Here is a 27,739-nt window from a genome sequence, read left to right on the forward strand (position 1 = left end):
AAAATTCTTTTGGTCTGTAACATTTTAATTATAATATACCTTGGCAAATTTCTCTTTAGGTTGAATTTGTTTAGAGATCATTGGGCTTCTATCTGGATGTCTATATCTCTTTAAATGTTTAGAAAGTTTTTTTAGCTATTATCTTATTAAATAAGATTTCTGTCTCTACATTTTTATCTTTCTAAAACTCCTGGCATGCAAATATTTGTTCAACTGATGGCATCCCACAAGTCTCAAAACTATTTTCATTCTTTTTCATTCTTCCTCACTGGATGATTTCAAAAGACTTATCTTCCACCCCCACCCTACCCCCTTTAGAGAGAGATTCTTGCTGGACACAGAAGACAGCAAGAGAGAAAGTGAGAAATCACCCCCCAGGAGGATGGCCATGCCACAATCCCTTCTCCTCTGTTTTCCTCTTGGGCACACATGCACACGTGCCCTTGAATTTCAAGCTGCTGTGTGTGGGACTCAAACAGCAGTTGGCCATGTGGGAGTTCAGTGCCTTAACTACTATGCCACCTGCTGGCCCTCAAAAGACTTATCTTTCAGGTCTGAGATACTTTCTTTGCTTGATGCAATCTGCTACTGAGGTATCTATTGCAATTTCCTTTTGAGAATTTTGCTGCAGAGCCACGTGCCCTTGAATTTCAAGCTGCTGTGTGTGGGACTCAAACAGCAGTTGGCCATGTGGGAGTTCAGTGCCTTAACTACTATGCCACCTGCTGGCCCTCAAAAGACTTATCTTTCAGGTCTGAGATACTTTCTTTGCTTGATGCAATCTGCTACTGAGGTATCTATTGCAATTTCTTTTTGAGACTTTTGCTGCAAAGCCTGTGTGCTTGCTGGAGAGACAAAGACAGAAAGCAAAAAATTACCCTGTCCCCAGGGATGATTTGCTGGAGAGACAAAGACAGAAAGCAAAAAAATTACCCTGTCCCCAGGGATGATGTTACACTGCAGTCTCTTCTCACACATACGTTCCCATGTCACACCGCAGTCTCTTCTCCTCCATTATCCTTAGGATTTTGAGCACACACATACGTGCCCAGCAGGAGTTTCAAACCACCAGATTCAGGACTCAAACCACAGTCGACCATATGAGAGTCCAGCACCTTAACCACTATGCCACCTGTTGGTCTCACTCTGATTTTATTAAATTTATTGGATGCTTCAGTTTGATAATTAGTTTGGCTTTAAAAAAATAATTTCTAGGGACCAGCAGTTAGCGTAATGGCTATGTGACTGAACTCCCATGTAGTTGACCATGGTTCACGTCCTGGACCTGGTGGCTTAAAACTCCCGCTGGGCCAGTGTGCGTGCATGCCCAAGATCCCGAGAGGAGAATGGAGGAGAAGGGATTGCGGCGTGGCCATCCCCCCTGGGGGGTGATTTCTCGCTTTCTGTCCCTCTGTCTCTCTCTCTCTGGCGAGCACACACGCCCTATAGCAAAAACCTCTCCAAAAAAAGAAAAAAGAATTTCTATCACTTGAATTTCTCATTCTGTACTTTTGTTTTAAATTTTGTTGAATTATCTGCATTCATTTGTATCTTGTTGAGATTCCTTAGAATTATTTTAAAAAATTTCAGGAATTTTCAAGGATTCCTTTCTCTTTGGTATCTACTAGTGTATAATTATGTTCCTTTGGGGATGTCATATTTCCTTGCCTTTTCATGTCCCTATGTCCCTAGGTTTATATCTACACAACTGGTGGGATAGTTGTCTCTTCCAATTTTATGGAGTGGCGTTTTTAGTGGAAGATTCTTTTTTCTGAGGGTGTGTCCCGTAGTGTTGTTTAGTTGAGAAGTTTTGGTTTGGGTTGAGTGAGTGTAGTAGTGTGGTCTCTAGGTGTTCTTCAGCTGCATTCACTGCCAGTGGTTTCTGTGAGTGATTCCATGTCCTAGGTAGTAATCGCTTATGGTGGGACTGGCACAGTTTTGTTAGGGTTGGAGATCACCAAGCAGTAGTAAGTAATGGGGGTGCTGGCTAGCAAACTCTGCGGGAGCTTGTCAGCCCAAGTAGCAGAAGGAGCATGCACTCACTGAAAACAGCAGGGTCAGCAGTGTAGGCTTGCAACGTCATGGGGGTGGAGGACATTATGCTAGGGTTGTAGTGGGCACTGAGTTCTGCATTGGTCACAATTGGAGGGCAGTGGTGCCTGTGGGTCTCCAACAGGGAGCAGGGGCTCATGTGCTGGGCTCAGTGCATCAGAAGCAGCAGAAGGCAATCTGGGAGGCTCCTGCAGGAGGGAGGTGTCTGCATTCCAACTGCAGCATGTGCTGGACTCAGAATGAATCAGGGGAGGCGATTGGGAGAGCTGAGAAATTCCACAGAGAATAAGAACTTGCTGGAGCTGTGGTGCATGCCAGGCTCAGAAAGGGTCATGGGTAAGGCCAACAGGGCTTGGAGGCACCTGCACACTGGGGTTGTGTTGTGTGCTGGGCTCAGAGTGGGTCAGAGAGGAGGCTGACAGACCCTGGGGGGAGCTCCAAAGTCAGTTCATCTGTTCCTATGAGCACCCCTCCTCCTGTGCTGGTCCACCTACATCTGGAGTGTACGGTCCTGTGTGAGCTTGGCCGCTGGGGTCATGACCGTACTGCTCAGTCTAGCTGGAGGTGCCAGTCAGTCCCCATGTGGGTTTGGTGGGATTTCAGCAGAGTGTATCGTGAAGATCTGGGGGCCACTAGTCCTCAGTACAGGTTGTACCCTAGTAGTGGCCGTTTTCAAAATGGCAGTTTGTAGCAGGTTGGGTCCTGAAGAAGTTACCCTGGCTGTTTCTTCATGGAAATATCTAGCCACAAGGATTTCAGCTTCCCTCTTCTGGGCCATAAGGAGCACTAGGCCCCTAGGCAGACAGGAGTGCATCGTCCACAGTGATGATGGAAGCTTTTGAAGGTTTCTTGCTCATCTTTTGCCAGTAATGGAGCGTCTCCTAGCTATAACTTGCTGTCTCAGGCAAGTCATAATGCTTTCTAGTGAAGGGATTGTGGCGTAACTATGCCCCATTGGTCTTTCTCCATTGCTGTCTCTCAGGCAAACACACATGCCTTCTGACGATTAATACTAAGATGAAAAAGACTGTTGTAACATTAACTTCCCAGGACCCTCAGCTCTTTAGGATGGACTAAACGGTTGGTGTCACGGGTTACAGAAGTGTTTTGAACTTGAGCTACCTAGCCCTGTGGCCTAGCCTTAGAGGGAGCTGGATAGTACATGGCCAACTGGGGTTTGAATTCTGGCCGTCGGCTTTAAGCTGGGCTTGTGGAGGCATGTCCAAAGCCTGATGGGACAGAGAACTGGAGGAAAAGAGACCGTGGCACCCATTGTGGGATGCCTTCTCTCTCTTAAAAGATGATTTTAACTGTCAAACTTGATGGAGTTTAGGTTGAGAAAAATATTTTTCATCTTTATTTTAACTTCACTTTAGTTTATCTTCCTTTAACTCTATTTTCCTATGAATTTTTTAAAGTCCCCCTGGATAGTCAGTCCTCCATATCCATGGGTTCCACATTCATGGACTCAAGCAATTGCAGATCAAAAATGTTATGCTGTTGCCAACACGTACTGTGCAGTTAGGCCTATGATGGTTGTATCTATACTGAACATGTAGACTTTTTCTCTATTCCCTAAACAATGTACATAACTATCAACACATACACATTGTATTAGGTGCTACATAAGTAATATAGATTTAAAGTATACCAGGAGGGACCAGCCACAGTGGCACAAGTGGTAACGCACTGCTGAAAGCCTGGGGCCACATGAGAGCTCCAGGTTTGGATCCTGACCAACCTGGACAGGCTGAGGGTAGTTTTGTCTAATCCTGGAGAAGATGCTGGCACAAAGGATAGCAATGACAAGACTGTCAAAAATACTTCCCCACCTTCTGCACTTACTCTTCTCAAATAGAAAAAAAAAGAATATGGCGGGATGTGCATTTATGTAAGGAACAAACCTCTGAAAACTCTGGTATGGGGTGAGGGTGTGCTGGAACCAACCCCCCCCCCAGTGGATACTGAGGGACAAATGTATATACATACACATATATGTACAGTCACACAAAATTCTGTCTGCTCACTTCTCTAAACACATTCTAGATACCCACCAATGTTAATAACTGCTTACCTTCTCTCTGTTTCATTCTGCATGGTATTCCACTGGATGGATAAGCCATAGAATATTTTGGTAATTCAACTGATGAATGCAAAGCTTGCTATTACTGTCAATACAACAAAGAACCAACCACCTTTTAGATACATCCACAATACAGGTTTACATACTATATGATGAGTTAATGAAATTAAGGTCTAGCTCGAAGGAATTTTGATTTATGCATAATTGTCTCACGTTTTACTGCTTGCGTAGAGCTAGTGATAGTCACTGTAAATTTTTTGAAAAGTTAATAAAAAATTTTCCCATAACTCCCTGCCAGAGCAAACTACTGTTGCCATATTAATGGTTATGCGGACATTATTCCTATGCATATAATCACCTTTAGGTATGCAGACTTTTATTAACCAGATCATACTAGGCATGCTCTATTCTGGTTTTCTCATGAGTAATGTGAGCTCTTTTCCTGCATTATAGATCTTTATCATTTTTATGGTTGTAGGTATTATTGGAATAAGGATCTGTTCAAGTCTTTGACTGATATTTCTTTCATTTTTTTGAGTTTAGAATTAAATGTCTTTGTGTAAACCTTTTGTCATCTGTTATAACCTCTGAAGTAAAATCTGTAGTGCTAAGACTACCAGATCAAAAGATGGCCCTGTACCCTAGGGGTTAAGGGAGCTGGATCCCATATGGTGACTGAAGTTCAAATGCCAACCCTGTTGGCTTGAAAAATAAGCTGGGAGTCCCCAAAATCATGACAGGATGGAGAAAAGGAGGAGCGGTGCTTTCTCCCCCACCTCCACAAGTACATGCACCCACTGGCAAAAAAACAGAAACACATATGATACTTAGTTTTTTTGCCATAGGATGCATATGCTCACCAGAGAGACAGAGGAGAAGGCCATGTCATAATTCCTTCTCCTTTATTCTCCTTCTGGACCCTGGGCACTCATGCACATGTGCCCAGAGTAATTTTCAAGGTCTGGGACTTGAACTGCAGTCATTCATGTGGGAGTCCAGCACCTTAAGCACCATGCCACCTGCTGGTCCCTTCTGGCAATATTTTAAAAAGAATATTTTTCTACATATTGACCAGTTAATCTCCACAAAGCTTATGTTGTTCACTCAAAGCAAAAGAATATTGAATACAGAATGCTGTATGAATGGTAATCCATTTCTATGAAATTTCAAAGAAAACTCAACAGATTTTCTTTCCTGTCCCCCATTTTAGGGGGAAAATTATCAATAGGAGTGAGGAATGTGACAAACCTAACAGTCTTGAAACTGTCAAGCCCTAGAGCTGAACAGAAATCTGCATGTAGGCAGGCAATCTGACCTAAGCCTGAACATAAATAAAGAGAAACCAATGATTAACAATTCAAGTTTACTAAGAAACTTCCCGTCATCAGTAACTACTTTTAATACTTTCAGTTATAATAATCCCTGTAATGAATTAGGGTCCCAAAATTCCAATCCTGTAAAATGCTGTCACATTATGAGGTTTATAAAAAACAGTATTTTTCAATCTAATAAAGTACAAACTAATGATACTAAAAATTACAATGTGCACAGTTGATACTCTGTACAAAAGAACTAAAGCTGGATGATTTGGGAGCCATTCATAACTCTTCCGTTCATTATCACATGATCTTCTGTACTTTATCCTGAAACTAATGTTAAGGCTATTTCCAAAATTCCTTCTGAATATAAATTAACATGAAATAGGAAACTGACTAAAGTCTTAAGTATTTGTCTTAGTTACAGAGATTTTCTCCACATTTAGTAACTGCTTGGCCCTAGTACAAGCCAAACCCAGTTCTACACGGTAGAAATAGAGTAGAGAAAAACCTCTCCCTACATAGAGGCTACACTTTGGTTGACAATTTTGTCAATTATACTTTTGCTAAAGTCCTGCACATCATCTTCATTTACATATTCTATCTCCTGGGGAGATTCTGATAAAAGTCATTCTTCTGATGTGTCACATCTTAAGAACTGGGACACTTTGGAACTCTGGTAAAAACACAGATCATATTTATAGAAAAGGTTTTTTTTTTTTTCCCACAGCTACAAAACCAGATGTTTGTGAAGAAGTCATCTGTCAACTGAGTACTTAAAACAGCTACAAAATTTCTTTCCTACAAAGATCCTTTGAAGCCCAGTTCTAAAGGACCTTTCACAATCATAACCATGAACTTTCCAGTGAGGATGAAGATGTGAAGGCTATACCAAACCTCATAGGTCTACAGATTCCCTCCAATATGGACTCTCTGATGGTAGACCAGATGTGATCTCTGACTGAAGCCCTTAGAACAGATATCACATATGTAAGGCCTCTCTCCAGTGTGGACCCTCTGATGTGTGTGAAAATGTGAAGCCTGACTGAAGCCCTTCCCACACTGCTGGCATGTATAAGGTTTCTCTCCTGTGTGGACCCTTTGGTGAGCACTGAGGCCAGCACTCCAACTGAATTCTTTCCCACACTCCTCACATTTAAATGGTTTCTCTCCAGTGTGAATGATCTGATGAACTTGAAGATTTGACCGCTGGCTGAAGGCTTTACCACACGTATCACCTTTATATGGTTTCTCTCCAGTGTGAATGATCTGATGAACTTGAAGATTTGACCGCTGGCTGAAGGCTTTACCACACGTATCACCTTTATATGGTTTCTCTCCAGTGTGAATGATCTGATGAACTTGAAGATTTGACCGCTGGCTGAAGGCTTTACCACACGTATCACCTTTATATGGTTTCTCTCCAGTGTGAATGATCTGATGAACTTGAAGATTTGACCGCTGGCTGAAGGCTTTACCACACGTATCACATTTATATGGTTTCTCTCCAGTGTGGACTCTTTGATGGGCTTGAAGATGTGAAGCCTGACTGAATCGCTTTTGACATGCATCACATTTGAATGGTTTTTCCCCAGTGTGAACACTCTGATGAGCTTGAAGATTTGAGGCTTGACTGAAACCTTTACCACATTCTTCACATTTATAGGGTTTCTCTCCTGTGTGGACTCGCTGATGATTGTGAAGATTCAAGCTCCAATTGAAGCGCTTCCCACATACTTCACATTTGTATGGTTTTTCTCCAGTATGGACTCTCTGATGGGCCTGGAAATAGGAACTCTGACTGAAGCCTTTACCACACACATTGCATCGAAATGGTTTCTCTCCTGTATGAACTCTCTGATGGCTCTGGAAACTTGAGGCTGAACTAAAACCTTTACCACACTCTTCACATTTGTACGGCTTCTCTCCTGTGTGGACTCGCTGATGACTATGAAGATTAAAGCTCAAACTAAAGCATTTACCACATTCATCACATTTGTACGGCTTTTCTTCAGTATGAACCCTCTGATGAGTATGAAGATTTGAGCTACAACTAAAGCGTTTACCACAGTCCCCACATTTATATGGTTTCTCGCCAGTGTGGATTCTTTCATGGGCCTGAAGATGTGATCTCTGAGTGAAGCCCTTTCCACACACTTCACATTTATAAGGTTTCTCTCCAGTATGAACTCTGCAATGAATGTTAAGGTCAGTGCTACGACTGAATCCCTTCCCACAACTGTCACATCTATAGGGCTTCTCTCCTGTGTGAATAGGCAAATGAGCATAAAGATGTGAGCTCTGATTAAAGCTCTTACCACACTCAGGGCATGTATAGGGTTTTTCTCCTGTGTGGACTCTCTGATGAGTTTGCAGATTTGAGCTCTGACTGAAACCTTTACCACATTCATGACACCAATAGCGTTTTTTTCCTGTGCGAACATTTTGCTGAATGGAAATAGCTGAGCTGTAACTACTGTCCCTTTCAAGTGTACTATGTGGAGGAGACTTGTTTCCCACACGTACCTGCTGATGAAGTTCAAGACTAGAGCTAGCTCTGAAGGCTTTTTCATGTTCAGTATACTGGCAGGTTTTCTGTCCTGTGTGAATACTATGCTGGGTAAGAGGTAATACCTTTAAGATGTCTTTACCACGATCATTGTTGCTACAAGCTTTATCTCTTTTGTGCAGAACGGTATCACCATGGTGATGTGAAATGCAACTTAACATGTCAACACGTGGAGCGAATATGCATAATTTGTTTTTCATCTGAGTCTGCTTACAACTTCTCTGATGATTCTGTGTCTCACTCAGATATACTTTACTACAAGAATTCGGAGTTCTTCCAGTTGGAAATTCTTGATTCACTAAATGGCTGTCATCTATGGGGGTCTGAATAGATTCTCCTGTTCCCACTTGACAAGGGGAATCGCATTGCTTAGAGAACTGAGAACTCTTTCCTTGAATATTTATCATGGAGTCTTGATTCCTGGCTAATTCGTTCACAACATGTCTCTTGATTTGCCAGCATGAAAGCTCTCCCAGTGAAAGGCATTTTAATCTTGCTTCATGAAGAGTTTGCATCTTGTCTTGATTCTTGACTCCTGAAAGGATAAACAGAATAAAGAATTAAGGACCGAGTCTACCAGCATAAATGATGAACTAGGACTCTCAAAGACCTCATTTCACCCATGGAAACATTAAAAAAAAAAACTACAGACTGACTAAAATAAATTTATAGATGCCAACAGTAACTAACAACCAAGAGAAACACTGAATCAAGATAAAGACCACATTTACTATGGTAGGAAATTTGAGATTGGCCCAAGGTGAAAGCTTCTCAGGTCTCTTCTGACATGTGTCTTGCTGAGTGTGTGTTAAGTTTTTCTTTTCTCCAGTATACACAGATACTTGTCAATGTTCTGGTGTTTTTTTTTCACCTGTGGCAAGGCATGGTCTGAAGAAAGAAATGGTTCAGATCTCAGTTCCCTTCCTCAAACTGGAGGGAGCAGAACAGATCTTACTTAAAATATCCTAACCTGTCTTGGCGCTGCATGTGGAACTGGGTGATTTTGCCTGACTTAGAGCCAGGATCGGTGGGAGACACAGCAGTGGGTGCTACTTATGAAAGCTGCAGGGATTATAGACCCTTAGAGGCCTAGAGAAAGCGATGAGCAGTGTAGGGATATACTACTGGGTTGTTGGGAAAGTCACAACTCATTCTTGCATAGAAAAATATGTCATGACTTTTCCAACAACCTAACTGAATATCTAAGGACCTAAGAAACCAGGTGAGACTGGGAAATTAAGATAGAGAGAGAGAGAGAGGAAGGGAGGGAGAGAGGAAGATGAGACGAGAAGAAAAGAGAGAGATACATGTTCAGGAAAGGTACAGGTTCAGGAAAAAACAAAAAACAAAAAAAAAACAAACTGAGAAGACCTTAAGCTTTCATCCCTGAGCAGGTCCCATGGCCGAGAAAACACTCATTAGAAAAGGTCTTCCCTGGATCTCTTCTTCCCTCACCTAGGACAGAAAGCCTCCAGACTTCTCCACCACTGTCTGTGTTGGGCTTCTGGGTTCAGCTTCAGGGTTATGAAGCCCCTAAACCTCCCCTTTCCCAGGGCTCTCCATCCTACCAGACCCCAGTGCTAGTCAGGACAGAAAGCCTCCAGACTTCTCCACCACTGTCTGTGTTGGGCTTCTGGGTTCAGCTTCAGGGTTATGAAGCCCCTAAACCTCCCCTTTCCCAGGGCTCTCCATCCTACCAGACCCCAGTGCTAGTCAAATACCCAATGTCTAACTTTTATTTCTCTTAAAAACAAAAACAAACAAACAAACAAACAAAAAACCCAGCTTTCTGCCTTGTTTGTACCTTTCTCTTGTTAATTTATCTCTTCTTCCCTCACTCAGGGCAGAAAGCCTCCAGGCTTCTCCACCTCTGCCTGTGTTGGGCTTTGAGCACTGCACAGATTTCCATTTTTAACCCAATTTCATTTTCTGTGACATGATTTCTAATTTTTCCCCTCTTTTTCTTGTAGTACTTTTCTTCTTTCTTCTTTGCTTTTTATTCCTCTATTTCCTACTCTTTTTCTTTTACCATACTCTTCTGTTTTACTGCTCAGCCCTTACCCACCTCCTAGAGATGGCTATGGTACATAGTAGCTAAACATCCGAACATTTTGAGTTTTAGAGAATTCTTTGCACCTCACTGTAGTGGTTGAAAAATAGGAAATTCCTCTTCATAAGTCTGATTGCAAAATTTCTCCTGTTTTTCCCACATTGGAGAACACATTAGAAGGAAGAAAACAGCACCAAAATATTTCACAGTAAGGGAAACACATGAGCTCAAATTACAGAATCCTTCTTCAACAAATTAAGCACAAGTGAATACATTACCAAATGACTGAAAATTGGAGAAGAGTCTCATGGATGAGAGAATCAAGTAATACATCTCTGGCAAGGGAACATTGTAACTCGTCTCCAAGTAGGGAAATATTTGAGGATATTATCAAAATGTCAGAAAAAGAATTTAGAATATTTATGGTAACAAAATTCTATGAAATGGAAAAGAGACATTGAGCTCTAAGAGATGAGAAGTCCTTCCACAATATGAAAGAAGAATCAAATGGAATCAAAAGAATCAAACGGAACTGTTAGATATGAAGGCTATAATATGGGAAATTAAAACCTCCCTCTAAGGTATTAAAAGCAGATTAGACCATGCGTAAGATTGAATTTCAGAAGTAGAAGACAAATCTTCTAACTTAGAAAAAATTATCAAAAGTACTGAGGAAACAGTCAAGAAAACCCAGGATAATATATGAGAAATACTAGATACCATAAATGCCCAAATATACGAATAGCTGGTATCCCAGAAGGTGAAGAATCTAATAAGAGCATGGATAATCTATTCCACAAAATCCTGGAAGAAAACTTTCCAAATCTAGAGAGGCATTCAAACATATAGACCCAAGAAATACAAAGAACCCCAAGTAGAATCAATCCAAGAAGATCTTCTCCACGGCATATTATAGCTAGATTGACCAAAACAACAGACATAGACAAAATACTAAGATTGGCAAGAGAGAGACGTCAAATCACCTACAAAGGCTATCACATCAGGATAACACCGGATCTCTCATGGGATACAATGCAAGCAAGGAAAGAATGGGGAGCTCTTTCTCTTCTGGTCCCAGGCTCCTTGGCAGACGTGGGTTTTGGTGCAGACACGGCCAAGTCCAAGAACCACACCACACACAACCAGTCCCGAAAACGGCATAAAAATGGCATCAAGAAACCTCGATCACAAAGATATGAATCTCTCAAAGGGGTGGACCCTAAATTCCTGAGCAACATGTGTTTTGCCAAGAAGCACAAGAGGAAGGGTCTGAAGAAGATGCAGGCCAACAACGCCAAGGCCATGAGTGCGCAAGCGGAGGCCATCAAGACCCTCATAAAGTCCAAGGAGGTTCAGAAGGGTGTCCCAAAGGGCAGCAGCCGCAAGCTCAGTTGTCTTGCCTACATTGCCCATCTTAAGCTTGGGAAACGTGCTCGCGCCCGTATCGTCAAGGGCCTCAGGCTCTTTCGGCCAAAGGCCAACAAGGCCAAGGCTCAGACCAAGACCCAGACCAAAGCTCAGGCATCAGGTGCAGCTCCATCTTCAGTTCCAGCTCCAGCTCAGGCTCCCAAAGGTATCCAAGCCCCCACAAAAGCCCTGTAGTAGAGACCTTTGCCAGTATGAGGACAGAAGGACTGGTGACCCCCGCCCCCCCAGGGGTGCTCTCTATGTGGGACTGGTGTCCTCCTGTGTGTACGAATAAACCTGAGGCAGGAAAAAAAAATGTGGAAATATATTCAAAGTGTTAAATGAAAAGCAATTTCAACCAAGAATACTTTACCAGCAAGATTATCCTTCATATGGGAAAAGAAAATAAAAATGTTCTTGGATAAAACAAAACCTGATAAAATTTACCAACTTTTGACCAGCTCTTCAAAAAATTCTGAAGGGAGTACTATACCAAGAAAACTAAAGAGACATCAACAAGAGAACAAAAAACAACCAAGAATATGGCCAACTTAATTTTAGGGACAAGTCTGGAAATATCGATAGTAACATTGAATGTTAATGGATTAAATTCTCCTATCAAGAGATATATGCCAGTGGATTGGATTAAAAATCAGAAACTCTTCATCTGTTGCCTACAAGAAACCCATCTCATGGATAAAGACATACATCGACTAAAAGTAAAGAGCTGGAAAAAGACAAACCATGCAAATGGAAACCAGAAAAGAGCACAAGTCGCTATACTGATTTCAGACAAAATAGGTTTTAAGACGAAAACTGTAAGAAGAGCCAAAGAAGGGCATTATATAGTAGTGAGAGGGCTAATTCACCAAGAAGATATAATGCTTATAAATATCTATGCACCAAATTTAGGAGCACCCAAATATGTAAAGGAAAGACTGTGAGATCTAAAAGGAGAGATAGACTGTAACACAATAATTGTATGAGATCTCAGCACCACATTATCTTCTTTAGACAGGTCAATGAGACAAAAATAAGCAAAAAGATCCAGGACCTAAATGATACCATAAATCAGATGGACTTGACAGACATCTATAGAACTTTCCAACCCCAAATCAAAACATATACATTTTTCTCAGCCCCACATGGTACTTTCTCGAAGACTGACCACACGATAGGGCACAAAAACAGCCTTTACAGATTCGAAGGCATAGAAACTATATCCGGCATGTTCTCCAACCATGATGGAATTAAACTTGATATTAATCTCAGGAAAAACCCTCAAAAATACATAAATACACGGAAATGAAATAACCTACTTCTGAATGACTTCCTGACTATTGAGGAGATTAAGACTGAAATCAAAAGATTCATGAAGGGAAAAGCAGTTAGCGTAATGACTATGTCGCTGGACTCCCATGTAGTCGACCGCGGTTCGCGTCCCGGACCCAGTGGCTTAAAACTCACACCAGGAGCGTGTGCATGTGTGCCCAAGATCCCAAGAGGAGAATGGAGGAGAGGGGACTGCAGCATGGTCATCCCCCCGGAGGGTGATTTCTCGCTTTCTGTCTCTCTGTCTCTCTCTGTCTGGCGAGCACACGTGCCCTACAGCAAAAACCTCTTTAAAAAAAGATTCATGGAAACTAATGATAATGAGTACACAAGTTTCCATAATTTATGGGACATGGCAAAAGCAGTCATATGAGGGAAGTTCATAGCAATTAGTGCACACAAGAAAAGGAGGGAAAGGTAGCAAAAGGATAATGTAACATCATGCCTTGGGGAATTGGAAAAACAACAACAAAAAAAGCCAAAAAAAATGCCAGGAGAAAAGAATTAATAAAGATTCAGCAGACATAAATAAAAACAGAAAATAAGCAAACTATACAGAAAATAAATGAAAGCAAAAGCTGGTTCTTTAAAAAGATAAACAAGATGGACACACCATTAGCTAGACTAATTAAGAAGAGAGAAAGAAACCAGATAAATCAAATTTGCAATGAATCAGGCAACATTACAACAGACATAACAGAAATACAAAACATCATTCGAGGATCCTATGAGCGACTATATGCCAACAAACAAGAATACGTGGACTAGATGGACAAATTCCTGGAGACGTATAATCTACCGAGATTGACCCAAGAGGACATCGAAAGCCTGAATAGACCTATAACAAGCAATCAGACTGAATCAGTAATAACCTCCCAACAAAGAGAAGTCCAGGTCCCGATGGCTTCACTGCTGAATTATACAAAACTTTTAAAGAGGTAACCCCCATCCTACTCACACCGTTTCTAGAGATCCAAAAGGAAGGAACCCTTCCAAATTCATTCTATGAAGACTCCATTATCCTCATTGCCAAAACAGATAAGGATACAACAAAAAAGGAAAACTACCGACCTATATCTCTGATGAATATAGATGCAAAAATTCTCAACAAGATACTTGCTAGCCGTATTCAACAGCATATAAAAAAGGCTATTCATTTCGACCAGGTGGGTTTTATTCCAGGGATGCAAGGGTGGTTCAACATACGCAAGACCATAAATGTAATATACCATATTAACAGAAAGAAAGATAAAAACCATCTGATCATTTCAATTGATGTAGAAAAAGCACTTGACAAATTACAACATCCTTTCATGATTAAGACTCTCAGTAAAACTGGCATAGAAGGATTGTTTCTCAGTATAATAAAAGCCATCTATGAAAAACCTCTAGCTAACATTATACTGAATGGGGAAAGCTGAAAGCTTTTCCACTAAAAACTGGTACAAGACAAGGCTGCCCACTTTCTCCACTCCCGTTCAATATAGTACTGGAAGTTCTAGCCAATGTGATCAGACAAGAGAAGGAAATAAAAGGCATTCCAGTAAAGAGAGACGAGTTGAAATTATCTCTGTATGCAGATGACATGATTGTATACGTAGAAGACCCAATAGTATCCACAAAAACCTTCTTGAAGTAATAAATGCATACAGTAAAGTGGCAGCATACAAAATTAACTTACAAAAACCTATAGCATTTCTATATACAACCAAGAAGCAGACAGAGACAGACTGAAGAAAGTAATCCAATTTACTATAGTCACAAGAAGCATAAGATACTTAGGAATAAAACTAACCAAGACCTCTACAAGGAAAACAATGAAAACCTTAGAAAGGACATTAAAAAGGACACACACACACACACACACAAAAATGGAAAGACATCCTCTGTTCCTGGATTGGCAGAATTAATATAATCAAAATGGCAATCCTACCCAAATTAATCTACATATTTAATGCAATCCCTCTAAAATTACATGAGACATTCTTCACAGATCTAGAAAAGACAATCATAGAATTTGTCTGGAATCATAAAAGACCATGTGCTGCTAAAGCCATTCTGCCCAAGAAGAATGGATTGGGGGCATTTCACTTCTTAACCCCGTAATATATTACAAAGCTGTGATAATCAAAACACCATGCTATTGGCACAAAAACAGACATGAGGACCACTGAAACAGAATAGAAGGCCCAGATATACCCCCAAAACATACAGCCAATCCATCTTTGACAAAAGGTACCAGTCAATTCAGTGGGAAAAGGAAAACCTCTTTAGCAAATGGTGCTGGAAAAACTGGGTATCCACCTACACAAGGATGAATCTGAATCTCTGTCTGTCACCATTAACAAAAATGAACTCAAAGTGGATCAAAATTCTAAACCTAAGACCACACACTATAAAACTGCTGGTGGAAAAAACTGGGGAAACTGTGGGAGACATTGAGATAGACAAAGACTTCTTAAATAAGACCCCAAAGCACATGCAATAATCCCCAAAATAGACAGGTGGGATTACATCAGATTAAGAAGCTGCTGCACAGCAAAGGACATCATAATTACTGTGAATTGACAACCCTTGGAATGGGTGATTTTGATAGACAGTGGACAAATATGGAAGCATTATTGCTGAGTGAAGCAAGCCAGGCTATGAAGGGGAGGCACTGTATGTCTCCACTTAATATATACTGACTGACTGCACTCTGGCTGAAACGGAAAGACTGTAGAGGATATAGAAACACAGAAAATGGTTATAGATACTGGATACAGTGTGGGAAGAGGGTGGGAGAAGGAGGAGAGTGTGAGGAAAGACATTAAGGAGTAAAACAGAGAGAGAAGATATTTATGGGACACAGAAATGAGTTATTATCTGTTGATGATAACGTGTATAGCATCTCCAACTGAACTGGTGAGAAATGTATTCATGTTGGAACATTCACTTTTTAAGTTAAGTGATGTAAGTGATTGAATGTATAAAATAAATTAAAATAAAATAAAATATATTAAAAATTTCAGAACTTACACAAACGGGTTTGCTGATAAATAATAAATCTATATTAAAGTTAATTTCATGTTATGGGTACAAAGATAGACAAACCAATAAAATGAAATAAAAAATTGAGGAACAGACCCTCAAAAATGTGGACACTTAACTTACGACAAAGTTACATCTGCATTTCAATGGAAAAAACATGATCTTTTCAATAATGTGTGCTGGTTAGTAGGTCATCTTTGATCAAAAAAAAATAAAAATTTTCATCCATAAATCAGATGTACATAGAACTTAATCTTAGATGTTTGGTGAAACTAAACCTGGAATAGAAGAAAATAAAGCTTACAGAAGTAAAGCTAGGTAACTTGTGTTAAAGTTTTCTTAAACAGAAAATAAAAAGCATTAGGATTGAGCCAGCAGGTGCATGCGGATTAAGGCACTAGACTCCCACATTGCTGACCATGGTTCGAGAGCACCCACGCCCTGTAGCAAAAACCTCTCAAAAAAATATTTAAAAAAAAAAAAAAGAGACATTTGAGGGACACAGATATGGTGTATTATCTGTTGATGTATTCTCAACTGGGCTGGACTGAGGTGTGGATCGTGCTGGGTAAAGACTCTTTACAATCTAAATGACGTATAGTGACTGAATGTATAAATAATAATATTAATTCATTAATTATTTTAAAAGAATTATTTTTATTTAACTTTTATTTACTTACTTATTTATTTTTAATTTGACCAGAGAGGGACAGAGTGAGAAAGAGAGAGAGAGAAAGTGAGGAAGCAAGCCACCACGTCCAGGACTTGAACTGCGGTCGACCATGTGGGAGTCCAGTGCCCTTAACCACCACGTCACCTGCTGCCCCCCCAGAAGATATATATTTAATACAATGCCAAAGAAAAAGGATAAAGACAGACATCATGCAAATACCTCATGAAAAACCTAAGAAAATTTGAGTGGTTAAAGAGTAGTACTAAAGACAATGAGAGATCTTTTAAAACAACAAGCAGATGGGGCCGACAAGTGGCATGGTGGTTAAAAGCGCTGGACTCCCACATGGCCGACCACGGTTCAAGTCTCGGACCTGGTGGCTTGCTTTCTCACTTCTTCTCTCTCTGTCTCTCTCTGATCAAACTGAAAAATAATAATGATAATAATAATAAATAAAGTTAAATAAAATAAGTCTTTAAAAAAACAACAAGCAGATACAGCAAGAAGATATAACAATTATAAATGTATTATGTGTCTAATAAAGGCTCAAAAATACGCAAAGCAAAAGTAGAACTAAAGGAAGTCATGGACAGATGGACAGGGTTGGGAGATTTTAATATACTTCTCACGATTATTGCTAGAACAATTAGACCAGGAAAAAACTCAGCAAACTCACGCAAAATCTGAATCACACTATTAACCACTTTAACCAAAATGAGCCTTACAGAACAGTGCACCCAGTAGCAGAACATATATGTATTTTTAAGTACATGCAATATCCATCTGAAAAACTATGTTCCAATTCTATAAAACAAATCTCGAAAGAGTTCAAAAGAATGGAATTTGAAGAGTATGTCCTCTGACCCTGTAGAAATAAATTAAACACACACTAAGTAATCCTATGTCAAACTAGAAATCAGACCAAAATTTCTGGCATGCAATAAGGCAGTACTCAGCTAAGTTTATAGCTTTGAATGTTTATGTTAGAAAACAAGAAAGGTTGGGGCTAGCAGGTGGTGGTGTGGTTAAGGTGCTGGACTCCCACATAGCCAACTGTGGTTTGAGTCCAGGACCTGAAGGCTTGAGACTTGCAACCCCACGGCTTGTGGCTTACATCAGGCATGTGTGCATGGATGCCCAAAATCCTGAGAGAAGAATGAAGGAGCCGAGGGACTGTGGTGTGGCCACCTCCCCTGGGGGATGATTTCCCACTTCCTCTCTCTCTTGACTCTCTGGCGAGTGCATATGCCCTATAGCAAAATCTCTGAAAAAAAGAAAACAAGAAAGGTCTAAAGTCAGCGACCCAAGGTTCCATCTCAAGAAGCCATAAAAAGGAGAGGAAATAAAATATGAAGGAAGGAAATAATAAATAAAAAATAATTACATAGAAACAAACAGAGGGGAAAAATGAATCAAGGAACCCAAAAGCTGAGTCTTTGGAAAAAGCATTAACAAAAGAGTGAAAACTCTAACATTAGAGGGTGACATTCAACAAATCAGATGAAATAGACCAATTCCCTGAAACATACAAATTACCAAGTCTGTTAAAAGAAAAGCAAACAATCTAAATCATTACTAAAATACTGAATTATGGGACAAGCAGGTGGCATGGTGGTTAAGGCACTGGACACTCCCACATGGCTGAACATGGTTCGAGTCCTGGACCTAGTGGCTTGCTTTCTCACTTTCTCTTTTTCTCTCTCTGGTCAAATTAAAATAAATGAATGAATAAACAAAAATTAAATAAAATAATTGTAAAATGTTTTAAAAAATACTGAATGAATAAAAACATCCCCACAAAGGAAAATCCAAGACTAGACAACTGAACTGATGAGTTAGACTTAGCACTTACAGAGGGAGCACTACTCATCCTGCACAGAAACTTTCAGATAAGAGAGGGGCAGGTGTACTACCCACATTACCCCCCAGTAAGGAGTTCAGTGCAGCCTGGAATGGAAGGACCACTTAAATGCTAAAGTTCAAGTATAGCGTAAGCCTGAGGCGTTGGTTCAGCCCACAGCCACATAAACACACTGACCTGTGTGCACATGGTTACAACATGACCCCCAACCTTTCTTCGTCACAATGCTCCCCAAATTCCTAATGTAAATAATGTATAGCCAATCAGTTGTCTGTGTTAAAGGGACTGATTAAATTCTTGCCAAAGGGGAACCAGCAGTTAGCGTAATGGCTATGTCGCTGGACTCTCACGTAGTCGACCGCAGTTCGCATCCTGGACCCGGTGGCTTGGAACTCACGCCGGGCGCGTGTGCGTCTGTGCCCAAGATCCCGAGAGGAGAATGGAGGAGAAGGGATTGCGGCATGACCATCTCCCCTGGGGGGTGATTTCTTGCTTTCTGTCTCTATGTCTCTCTCTGTCTGTCTGGCGAGCGCACACGCCCTACAGCGAAAAACCTCTCAAAAAAAAAAAATTCTTGCCAAAGAACCTAAAATCTCCCTTCTTCTTGATCACCCCTTGATTATAAAACTAGCCTCTTCTGCTATTTTCTGCAACACACACTCTAGGCTTCTGGAATTTACATGCCCCAGGAAAATCATCCCTCGCCCTGACTCAAACAAACCATTTTCATTTCTCCTTTGTGGATTGACACTAGACAAAGATACCGAGTGCAAGGAAAATTACAGATCAAGAGCCCTCTTTAATATAGGTGCAGAAATCCTTAACCAAGAGCTAGTGTCTATAATAGGAACATAGTAAAAATGGTACAACAGGGCCACCTCCATGGCCTAGTTGCTAAAGGAGCCAGATTTAACATGGCAAACCACACGGTTTGAATCCCAGTCCCGGCAGCTTGAAAATTACTCCAAGTGTGTGCGTATGCATACTCAAAATCCCAACAGGATGGAGAAAGGGAGGAAGGACTGAGGTGTGACCACGTCCCATTGGGAGGTGCTGTTTCCCTGTCTCTGATGAGTGCGCATGCTCTCAGGCAATTAAAAAAAAGGGGGTATGACTTCATGAATAAATAGGATTAATACAGTATTGTTTTAACAGGAGAAATCATTAAATTCATTCACCACATTAACTGCATAAAGGAGAAAGTTATAAGATCATCTCATTACACAGAAGCATTTGATAAAATACAATACCATACCCATGGGGCCAGAAGATGGTGTGGAGGAAAAGGAATTCTTCCTTTTCTGTACTGGACTCCCATGTAGCCAACTGCAGTTTGGGTCCAGCAATGTAACCATTCATAGTTACTAGAATAAGCCAGATACACAGTAGCTACTCAGTAAATACTTACTACACTGACTGAATGAACAGGGGCTTATGTACATGAACTGTGCAGATTCCATTATTCTAGCTGTTAACAGGTGAAATATTAATAGGATTAAAGCGTAGCCCAGCCCATTTTTTTTGTCTTCTGACTAATGTCTATCCTAGTTCTAGAGGATTTGCTTGATTTTAGATAGCTCCCTAACTGGGAGAGCTGCCTCATCCATTTTCCCAGTGGGCCAGTTATCATCGTACTTACATTTCCTTCCTATCTTCCTGTTCCTCTCAAAAAAGTAAGTTCATGTGCTCCCTGGCAATTAAAAAAAAAAAAAAAAAGGAACCAGCAGATGGCATAATGCTTATATCACTGGACTCCCATGTGGTTGACCATGGTTCGAGTCCCAGACCTGGTGGCTTGAAAGTCATGCTGGGGGCAATGTGCGTGCATGCTCAAAATCCGTAGAGGAGAATGGAGGAGAAGAGACTGAGGCATGGCCTCCCCTCCCCACCCGGGGTGTGTGGGGAAGTGATTTCTCACTTTCTGCCTCTGTCTCTCTCTGTCTCTCTGGCAAGTGCGCACATCCTATAGCACAAATCTATCTATCTATCTATATAAAAGAAAGAATTCACCACCAGACTGTTGGCCTTAGAGGTTCACCATTAGACTGGCCTTATAAAAAATGCCTAAGGGAGTCCTACATCAGAAAGCAAGAGAAAAGAGTCAGTCTTGTCAACAAATGATATCATGGAAACTGGACATACAAGAAGGAAACTGGACATACAAGAAGGAAACTGAAACCTTCCTACAGCACACACAAAAATCAATGAAAAATTCATCAAAGACCTAAAAGTAATAGCTAGAACTATACAACTTCTAGAAGAAAGCATTCAGCAAATGCTTCATGACATTAGATCTGGCGCTGAATTATTGGGCATCACAAAAAAAGCATAGGCAACTAAAGAAAAAAACTGGACTGCATGGAAATTCAGAACTTTTGTAAATCAAAAGACACTCAACAAACAGAACAGAAGACTTACAAATCATTTATCTGATAAGGTATTAACATCCAGAGAGCTCCCAAAACTCAGTAACAAAATAAAAACCAAACACTCCGATTAAACAAGACAGGGACCAGCAGTTGGTGTAATGGCTATGTCACTGGACTCCCACGTAGTTGACCGCAGTTCGAGTCCCAGACTCAGTGGCTTAAACTCACACTGGGTGCATGTGAGCGCATGTCCAAGATCCCGAGAGGAGAATGGAGGAGAAGGGATTACGGTGTAGCCATCCCCCCAGAGCATAATTTCTCGCTTTCTGTCTCTGTTTTTCTGGCAAACACACGCACCCTATAGTAAAAACCTCTCACAAAAACAAATAAATAAATAAACAAACAAACAAGACATTTCTTCAAAAAACATATACAAATGGCCAACCATCAAACAAGAAGACATTCAACATTACTAAATGAGAAATAAAAACTAAAACCACAACTGATACAACTTCACATTCATTAGGATGGCTATGAGCAAAAACACAGAGGATCAGCGTTTATGAAAATGTCGAGAAATTGGAACCCCTGGGCATTGCTGGGGGAATGTAAAACGGTGCGGCTGTTGTGGAAAATACTGGGGCCATTCTTCGAAAATTAACATGGGATTACCATATGATCCAGCAACTTCACTTTGGGGTATATTTTTCAAAGAATTAAAAGCAAGTACTTGAACAGATATTCGTACACCAATGGGACATCATTCACAATAACCAGGAGGTGAAGGCAACCCAAATGTCCATCTACAGATGAATGGATAAAGGCAGTATAGAATGGAATATTATTCAGCCTTTAAAAGAAGGAAATTCCGAGACCAGCAAATGGCATAATGGTTATGTCACTGGACTCCCACATGGCTGATCACGGTTTGAGTCCTGGACCTGGGGGCCTGAATCAGGCTGGGCACATGTGTATGTGTGCCCCAAATCCCAAGAGAATGGATGAGAAGGGACCGTGGCATGGCCATCCACCCTGGGGGTGGGGGGCACTTATAGCTTCTATCTCTGTAGAGCACACAGGCCCATAGCAAAAATCTAAAAACAAAACAAAACACAAGGGACATTCTAACATAGGCTACAAAATAGATAAACTCTAAACATAGTAACAAACAGAACAGAAGACTTACAAATCATTTATCTGATAAGGTATTAACATCCAGAGAGCTCCCAAAACTCAGTAACAAAATAAAAACCAAACACTCCGATTAAACAAGACAGGGACCAGCAGTTGGTGTAATGGCTATGTCACTGGACTCCCACGTAGTTGACCGCAGTTCGAGTCCCAGACTCAGTGGCTTAAACTCACACTGGGTGCATGCGAGTGCATGTCCAAGATCCCGAGAGGAGAATGGAGGAGAAGGGATTACGGTGTAGCCATCCCCCCAGAGCATAATTTCTCGCTTTCTGTCTCTGTTTTTCTGGCAAACACACGCACCCTATAGTAAAAACCTCTCACAAAAACAAATAAATAAATAAACAAACAAACAAGACATTTCTTCAAAAAACATATACAAATGGCCAACCATCAAACAAGAAGACATTCAACATTACTAAATGAGAAATAAAAACTAAAACCACAACTGATACAACTTCACATTCATTAGGATGGCTATGAGCAAAAACACAGAGGATCAGCGTTTATGAAAATGTCGAGAAATTGGAACCCCTGGGCATTGCTGGGGGAATGTAAAACGGTGCGGCTGTTGTGGAAAATACTGGGGCCATTCTTCGAAAATTAACATGGGATTACCATATGATCCAGCAACTTCACTTTGGGGTATATTTTTCAAAGAATTAAAAGCAAGTACTTGAACAGATATTCGTACACCAATGGGACATCATTCACAATAACCAGGAGGTGAAGGCAACCCAAATGTCCATCTACAGATGAATGGATAAAGGCAGTATAGAATGGAATATTATTCAGCCTTTAAAAGAAGGAAATTCCGAGACCAGCAAATGGCATAATGGTTATGTCACTGGACTCCCACATGGCTGATCACGGTTTGAGTCCTGGACCTGGGGGCCTGAATCAGGCTGGGCACATGTGTATGTGTGCCCCAAATCCCAAGAGAATGGATGAGAAGGGACCGTGGCATGGCCATCCACCCTGGGGGTGGGGGGCACTTATAGCTTCTATCTCTGTAGAGCACACAGGCCCATAGCAAAAATCTAAAAACAAAACAAAACACAAGGGACATTCTAACATAGGCTACAAAATAGATAAACTCTAAACATAGTGCACTAAGTGAAATAAACCAGACACAAAAGATCAGATATTATGTGATTCCGCTTAAACGAAGTACTTAGGATCATCGAATTCAGAGGTAGAAAGTGAAATCGTGGTTAACAGAGAATGAGTTTCCTCTCAGAAACAACTCTGAGCAGAAATGGGAATGAAATAAGAGAGGGTTTAGAGGTTTATGAGATTACGGCATTCCAGCCAGAGAACAGAAACTGAAAACGGATACAGAACCATAGCTGTCACATGTGAGGAATAAGTGAGGCTGCTGCAGACAGAAAGAGGAGAAATGACAGGAAAAAAAGCACAAAACGGTAAAGGTAGGTGAACGAGCAAACACCGCCTGGCTTTGCAAGTCCCCGAAATAGGCTGAGAACTGCGCTGAGTTAAACAGGAGGCGACGGAGGGTCTGCAGCAGAGGAGTGACGTGAGGTGACCGAGGTTTTCAAAAGGTCTCTCTGGTTGCAGCGTGAAGATGACCCTGAACAGAGGCAAGATAAGCAGGCTGTCACCTACAAGACCTCCAGCTGCGCAGTTCCCACCTGAATGTCTACCTCTCTGGGTCTGGCTCTCCTTCATCCAAAGCTTTTCCTCCTTCTCCAACTGGGCTATCATATCTGGTTTGAAGGACTGATGTCCTGTGAAAAAAGTTCAGTGAAAATGTTAAATGAGTACTAAAATTTAAAAATTTCAATCCCATAAGGCTCCACTCTGCCCCCCTCCACAACCAAATAGTACTTACAAATGTTTTTATCATGCCACATTGTGAGAAATACGTTCACTATCAGGCCAGTAGGTGGTGTGGTGGTTAAGGTGTTAGACTTCCACATGGCCAACCATGGTTTGAGTCCCAGACCTGGCAGCTTTCTCTCTTCCTCTCTCTCTCTGTTGAGTGCATGTACCCTGTAGCAAATTAAATAATATTATTATTTTTCTCCCCCAAGCCTCTAAGTACTCTGTTTCTCTCTGGTCAAATTAAAATTTAAAAAAGTAAGTAAGTAAGTAAATAAATAAATAATTATTTGGAGCTGGCATCGTGGTCTAGTGGTTAGAGAGCCAGAACCCACATGGCTGACCAATTTGAATTCCAGCCTCTGCAGTTTGAAAAACACACTGTGTGCATGCGCTTATGTGCCGAAATCTCAACAGGAGGGAGAAATGGAGGAGAAAGAATTATGGTATGACCATGCCCCATTGGCCATGCTTTCTCCCTCTCCCTCTGTGATGAGCACACATGCCCTCTGGCAATTAAAAAAGGTGGGGGGTTGGGACCAGCAGGTGGCATAGTGGTTAAGACGCTGGACACTCCCACGTGGCCGACCATGGTTCGAGTCTCGGGCCCGGTCTCACTTTCTCCCTCTCTTTCTCTGTGTCTCTCTGGTCAAAAATAAATGAATAAATAAATGAAATTAAATAAATAATTTTTTAAAAAATGGGGGGGGGCAGCATTTGGCATGGTGGTTAAGGAGCTGGACTCCCACATGACTGACCATGGTTTGAGTCCTGGACTTGGTAGCCTGAAGATCACCCCAGGTATGAGAGGGGACTGCAGCATGGACACTCCCCTAGAGGGTGATTTCTCACTTTCTCTCTCTGTTTCTGTCTCTCTGGTGAGCACACGTGCTCTAGATAAAAAAAGAAAAAAAAAAAACACCTTAAAAAAGAAATACATTATCATTGACAAACTACTGAAATAAAAGATTAAAGGACCTGTTTCTCACCAATGTCAGCTTTCAGGTTCCTTCCAGAGTCTAAGATCCCACACTATAAGCAGCTGGGGTTATGCAACAAGGAAAATCTTCATTGCTAAGAAAGTCTGACACTGTGGCAGTTAGCGTAATGGCTATGTCACTGGACTCCCATGTAGTCGGCCGCAGATCGAGTCCCGGACCCGGTGGCTTAAACTCATGCCGGGCGCGTGTGCATGTGTGCCCAAGATCCTGAGAGGAGAATGGAGGAGAAGGGATTGCGGCCGTGGCCATCCCCCCTGGGGGGTGATTTCTCGCTTTCTGTCTCTCTGTCTCTGTCTTTCTGGTGAGCACACGCGCCCTACAGCAAAAACCTCTCAAAAAAAAAAAAAAGAAAAAAAAGAAAAGAAACTCTGATACTGTTACTCTATTATACATATGCTGCTGCCACTTACTATTGGGTTGTTTTTGCATAGAAAAACATAGGAAAATATGTCATGACTTTCCCAAAGACCCACCAATGGATCATGACCTGCAAGTTTAAAAAAGATATATGAAATACGGAGCCAGGACAGCCAAGCCCAAGTGTTCATTTTTAGCTCATTTACAAAAGACAAGTTTGCCTTGACACAAAGACCAGAGCATCTTGTCTCCATGCCCCAAAGGAACTGGAGAACTCTGGTTTCTGAGGAATCCCAAAGCCTCGAACTAGCTGGCAGAGGCCAGGGATGCTATTGAACACCCTCATGTGCACAGGATAGCCCCCCACGATGAAGAATTACCTAGCTTAAAATGTCACTAGTACCAGGGATGAGAACCTCCGCTCAAGGGGACGGTCAAGTTACAGAGGGCACCTGTCCTCACCCAGTGAGAGCAGGTTCCGGAAGGTCTCCAGCATCACATCTCGGTGCAGCTTCCTCTGGACAGAGTCCAACAGCCCCAGCTCCTCCTCGGTGAAGACCACAGCCACATCCCTGAAGGTCACCACCTCCTACATCAAACACACACAACCTCAGTCTCACGCCCAATAGCCACTGGGACCAGAGAAACTTTTCGTAGAATTCTTATTTCCCTTGCATAATGACACCAAAAATGCTGGGGGGGGGGGAATGAAAAGAAAAAAACCAACGTAACACTTTGCCCTTTCCGTGGTTAAGTCCCTAGAACTATTGGGTTGTTGGAAAAGTCATGATGTTTCCAATGACCCAATATTGTTCAATCATGACGTACACATACTTTTGACTCATTGCACCCAATTTTGTAAGAAAATTTGTGTTTGTTTCTTCCCAACAGTGTCTGAGCTACCTCCTCTTCTCACTGGATAGTACCAATATTCTGTCAATACTTGCTATTCTTTTTTTTTAAGATAGTTCACATATTAATTATGGTATCTACAATGAATATCTATAGGAATTTTCCTAATTAACTTTGAAATCTCACAACCTCCATTTAAAGAAATATCCTCTTTGAAATCATTAAACTGAATACTTTAACAATTAGAAACTTAGTCTCAAGACCCTATTTGCACAATAAGATATCTTAAAACAGTTACTAAATATGTTCTACGTAAATTTCCTGGACTATAAGATGCCAAGAATATGGAAACATGTTTACTCTAACAGGACATTTAGTGACATCACTTTCCCACGAACCCACCGAAGTCATTTACGGAGGACTCTATCGGCCATTTCCACTGGTTAGCAGGAGGGTCTTCCACTAATGGCTCCCATGGTTTCCATTTAATCCTTTTTCTCGCCAGACTTAGTTCATTTTCTGAAGAATCCCCTCTTCTATTTGACCACCCTGAAGTTGGTCTTCTGATTTTTTAACATCTGATTCTGCTCTCGCCACACCCAGCCTGTCATTGGTCATCTGCCCTGTATATTTTCTATTTGCTGCATTTTTAGGCATTTGCTGAAGAATTTCAAGAATGTTTGCATACAATATTCTCAGGCGCTCACGTGGACTGTCAGACACAGCAAACCCCCCATGACAGCCCGGACAAGTGGACACCACGCAGCCTTCAACGCTTGCCATTCTAATAGGTCTTTATAACCCTCTGGGGCAGGTATACAGTTTGTTTGTGTTCTCAGAAACAGCATTCAGAGTGGAGGTTAAGAGCACAGGCTCTGGAGACTCACCACTCCAACGCACTTGCCAAAGCTCTCTCCATTACTAGCTCTACGGCCCTGGGGAAGGCACCTAACTTCCCAATTTTCTCATCTGTTTAACAGTAACTGACTCACAGGGTCCTCGAGGGATTGAAGGAATATATGTACAGGGTTTATGAGTGTCTGACGTAGTTAAGTATTCAATAAATATCAGCCATCACTATCATCATCATCATCATCATCATCATTTATTTATTTTTAGGTTTTAGGGATTACAGTGTAGCCATCCCCCCAGGGGTGATTTCTCGCTTTCTGTGTGCCTGTCTCTGTCTCTCAGGTGAGCACATGTTCTCTATAGCAAAAATCTCTCTCAAAAAAAAATTTTAGATGATAAAAAATACTGCAAAAAATATTTTTATATAGATCTCAGTCAATTCATCTGGTTATTTCCTTAGGATAACTTCCAAGAAATGGTAATTGCATCATCAAAAATATGTAACCTAGGGTCAGAGAATGGTACAGCGGTGGTAATAAAATGCTTTAAGGTGTGAGACCCAAAGAGGAAGGTCCCAGTTCACGCTCTGAGGCTCCCACGTACACATCAAATGCACACCTGTGGGTACCCATAATCCAGACTGGCTGGGTGGATCATGGCATGAAGACCCTACTGGGGCACCTATCTTTCTTTGTCTTTCACAGAAGAAATAAATACAATCTTAAAACAAAATATGCATCTTTATTTTGCCAGTATAATGACAATTTTTCCAATTAACTCTTCCTATAAGAGATTATCTATGTCCATGATTCTCCCTACTCTGGCCCAAACTGGACATTACGTTACTTTTTTTTTTTTTTTTTGAGGGGTTTTTTCATTTTGGGCGCCAGCGCTCCCAACGA

General features: G+C 41.2%; 1 protein-coding gene and 2 pseudogenes across 3 annotated transcripts in view; 1 reads left to right on the forward strand and 2 right to left on the reverse strand.

The window, feature by feature from the left end:
• Positions 1 to 6,237: 6,237 nt before the first annotated feature.
• LOC102474736 (zinc finger protein 235) overlaps positions 6,238 to 27,739 on the reverse strand; it is an 87,748-nt gene continuing 66,246 nt past the window's right edge. Inside the window, exons 3-6 of one of the 3 annotated variants that reach the window (XM_006142053.3) lie at positions 25,596 to 25,722; positions 23,586 to 23,681; positions 6,942 to 8,555; positions 6,238 to 6,857 (exon numbers count right to left, since the gene is read on the reverse strand). In XM_006142053.3, coding sequence (XP_006142115.1) covers positions 6,358 to 6,857; positions 6,942 to 8,555; positions 23,586 to 23,681; positions 25,596 to 25,722 — 2,337 coding nt within the window. In that variant the 3' untranslated portion in view covers positions 6,238 to 6,357. Of the gene's footprint in view, positions 8,556 to 23,585; positions 23,682 to 23,785; positions 23,915 to 25,595; positions 25,723 to 27,739 lie in introns of those variants that run through there. The other 2 variants (XM_006142055.3, XM_006142056.3) reach the window with 2 other exon arrangements.
• Positions 11,002 to 11,779, forward strand: LOC102473331 (60S ribosomal protein L29 pseudogene; annotated as a pseudogene).
• LOC102470338 (NADH dehydrogenase [ubiquinone] 1 alpha subcomplex subunit 5 pseudogene) lies at positions 26,368 to 26,768 on the reverse strand (annotated as a pseudogene).

The sequence above is a fragment of the Tupaia chinensis genome, unplaced genomic scaffold, assembly GCF_000334495.1.
Source record: "Tupaia chinensis unplaced genomic scaffold, TupChi_1.0 Scaffold000067_1, whole genome shotgun sequence".
NCBI classification, from domain to species: domain Eukaryota; kingdom Metazoa; phylum Chordata; class Mammalia; order Scandentia; family Tupaiidae; genus Tupaia; species Tupaia belangeri.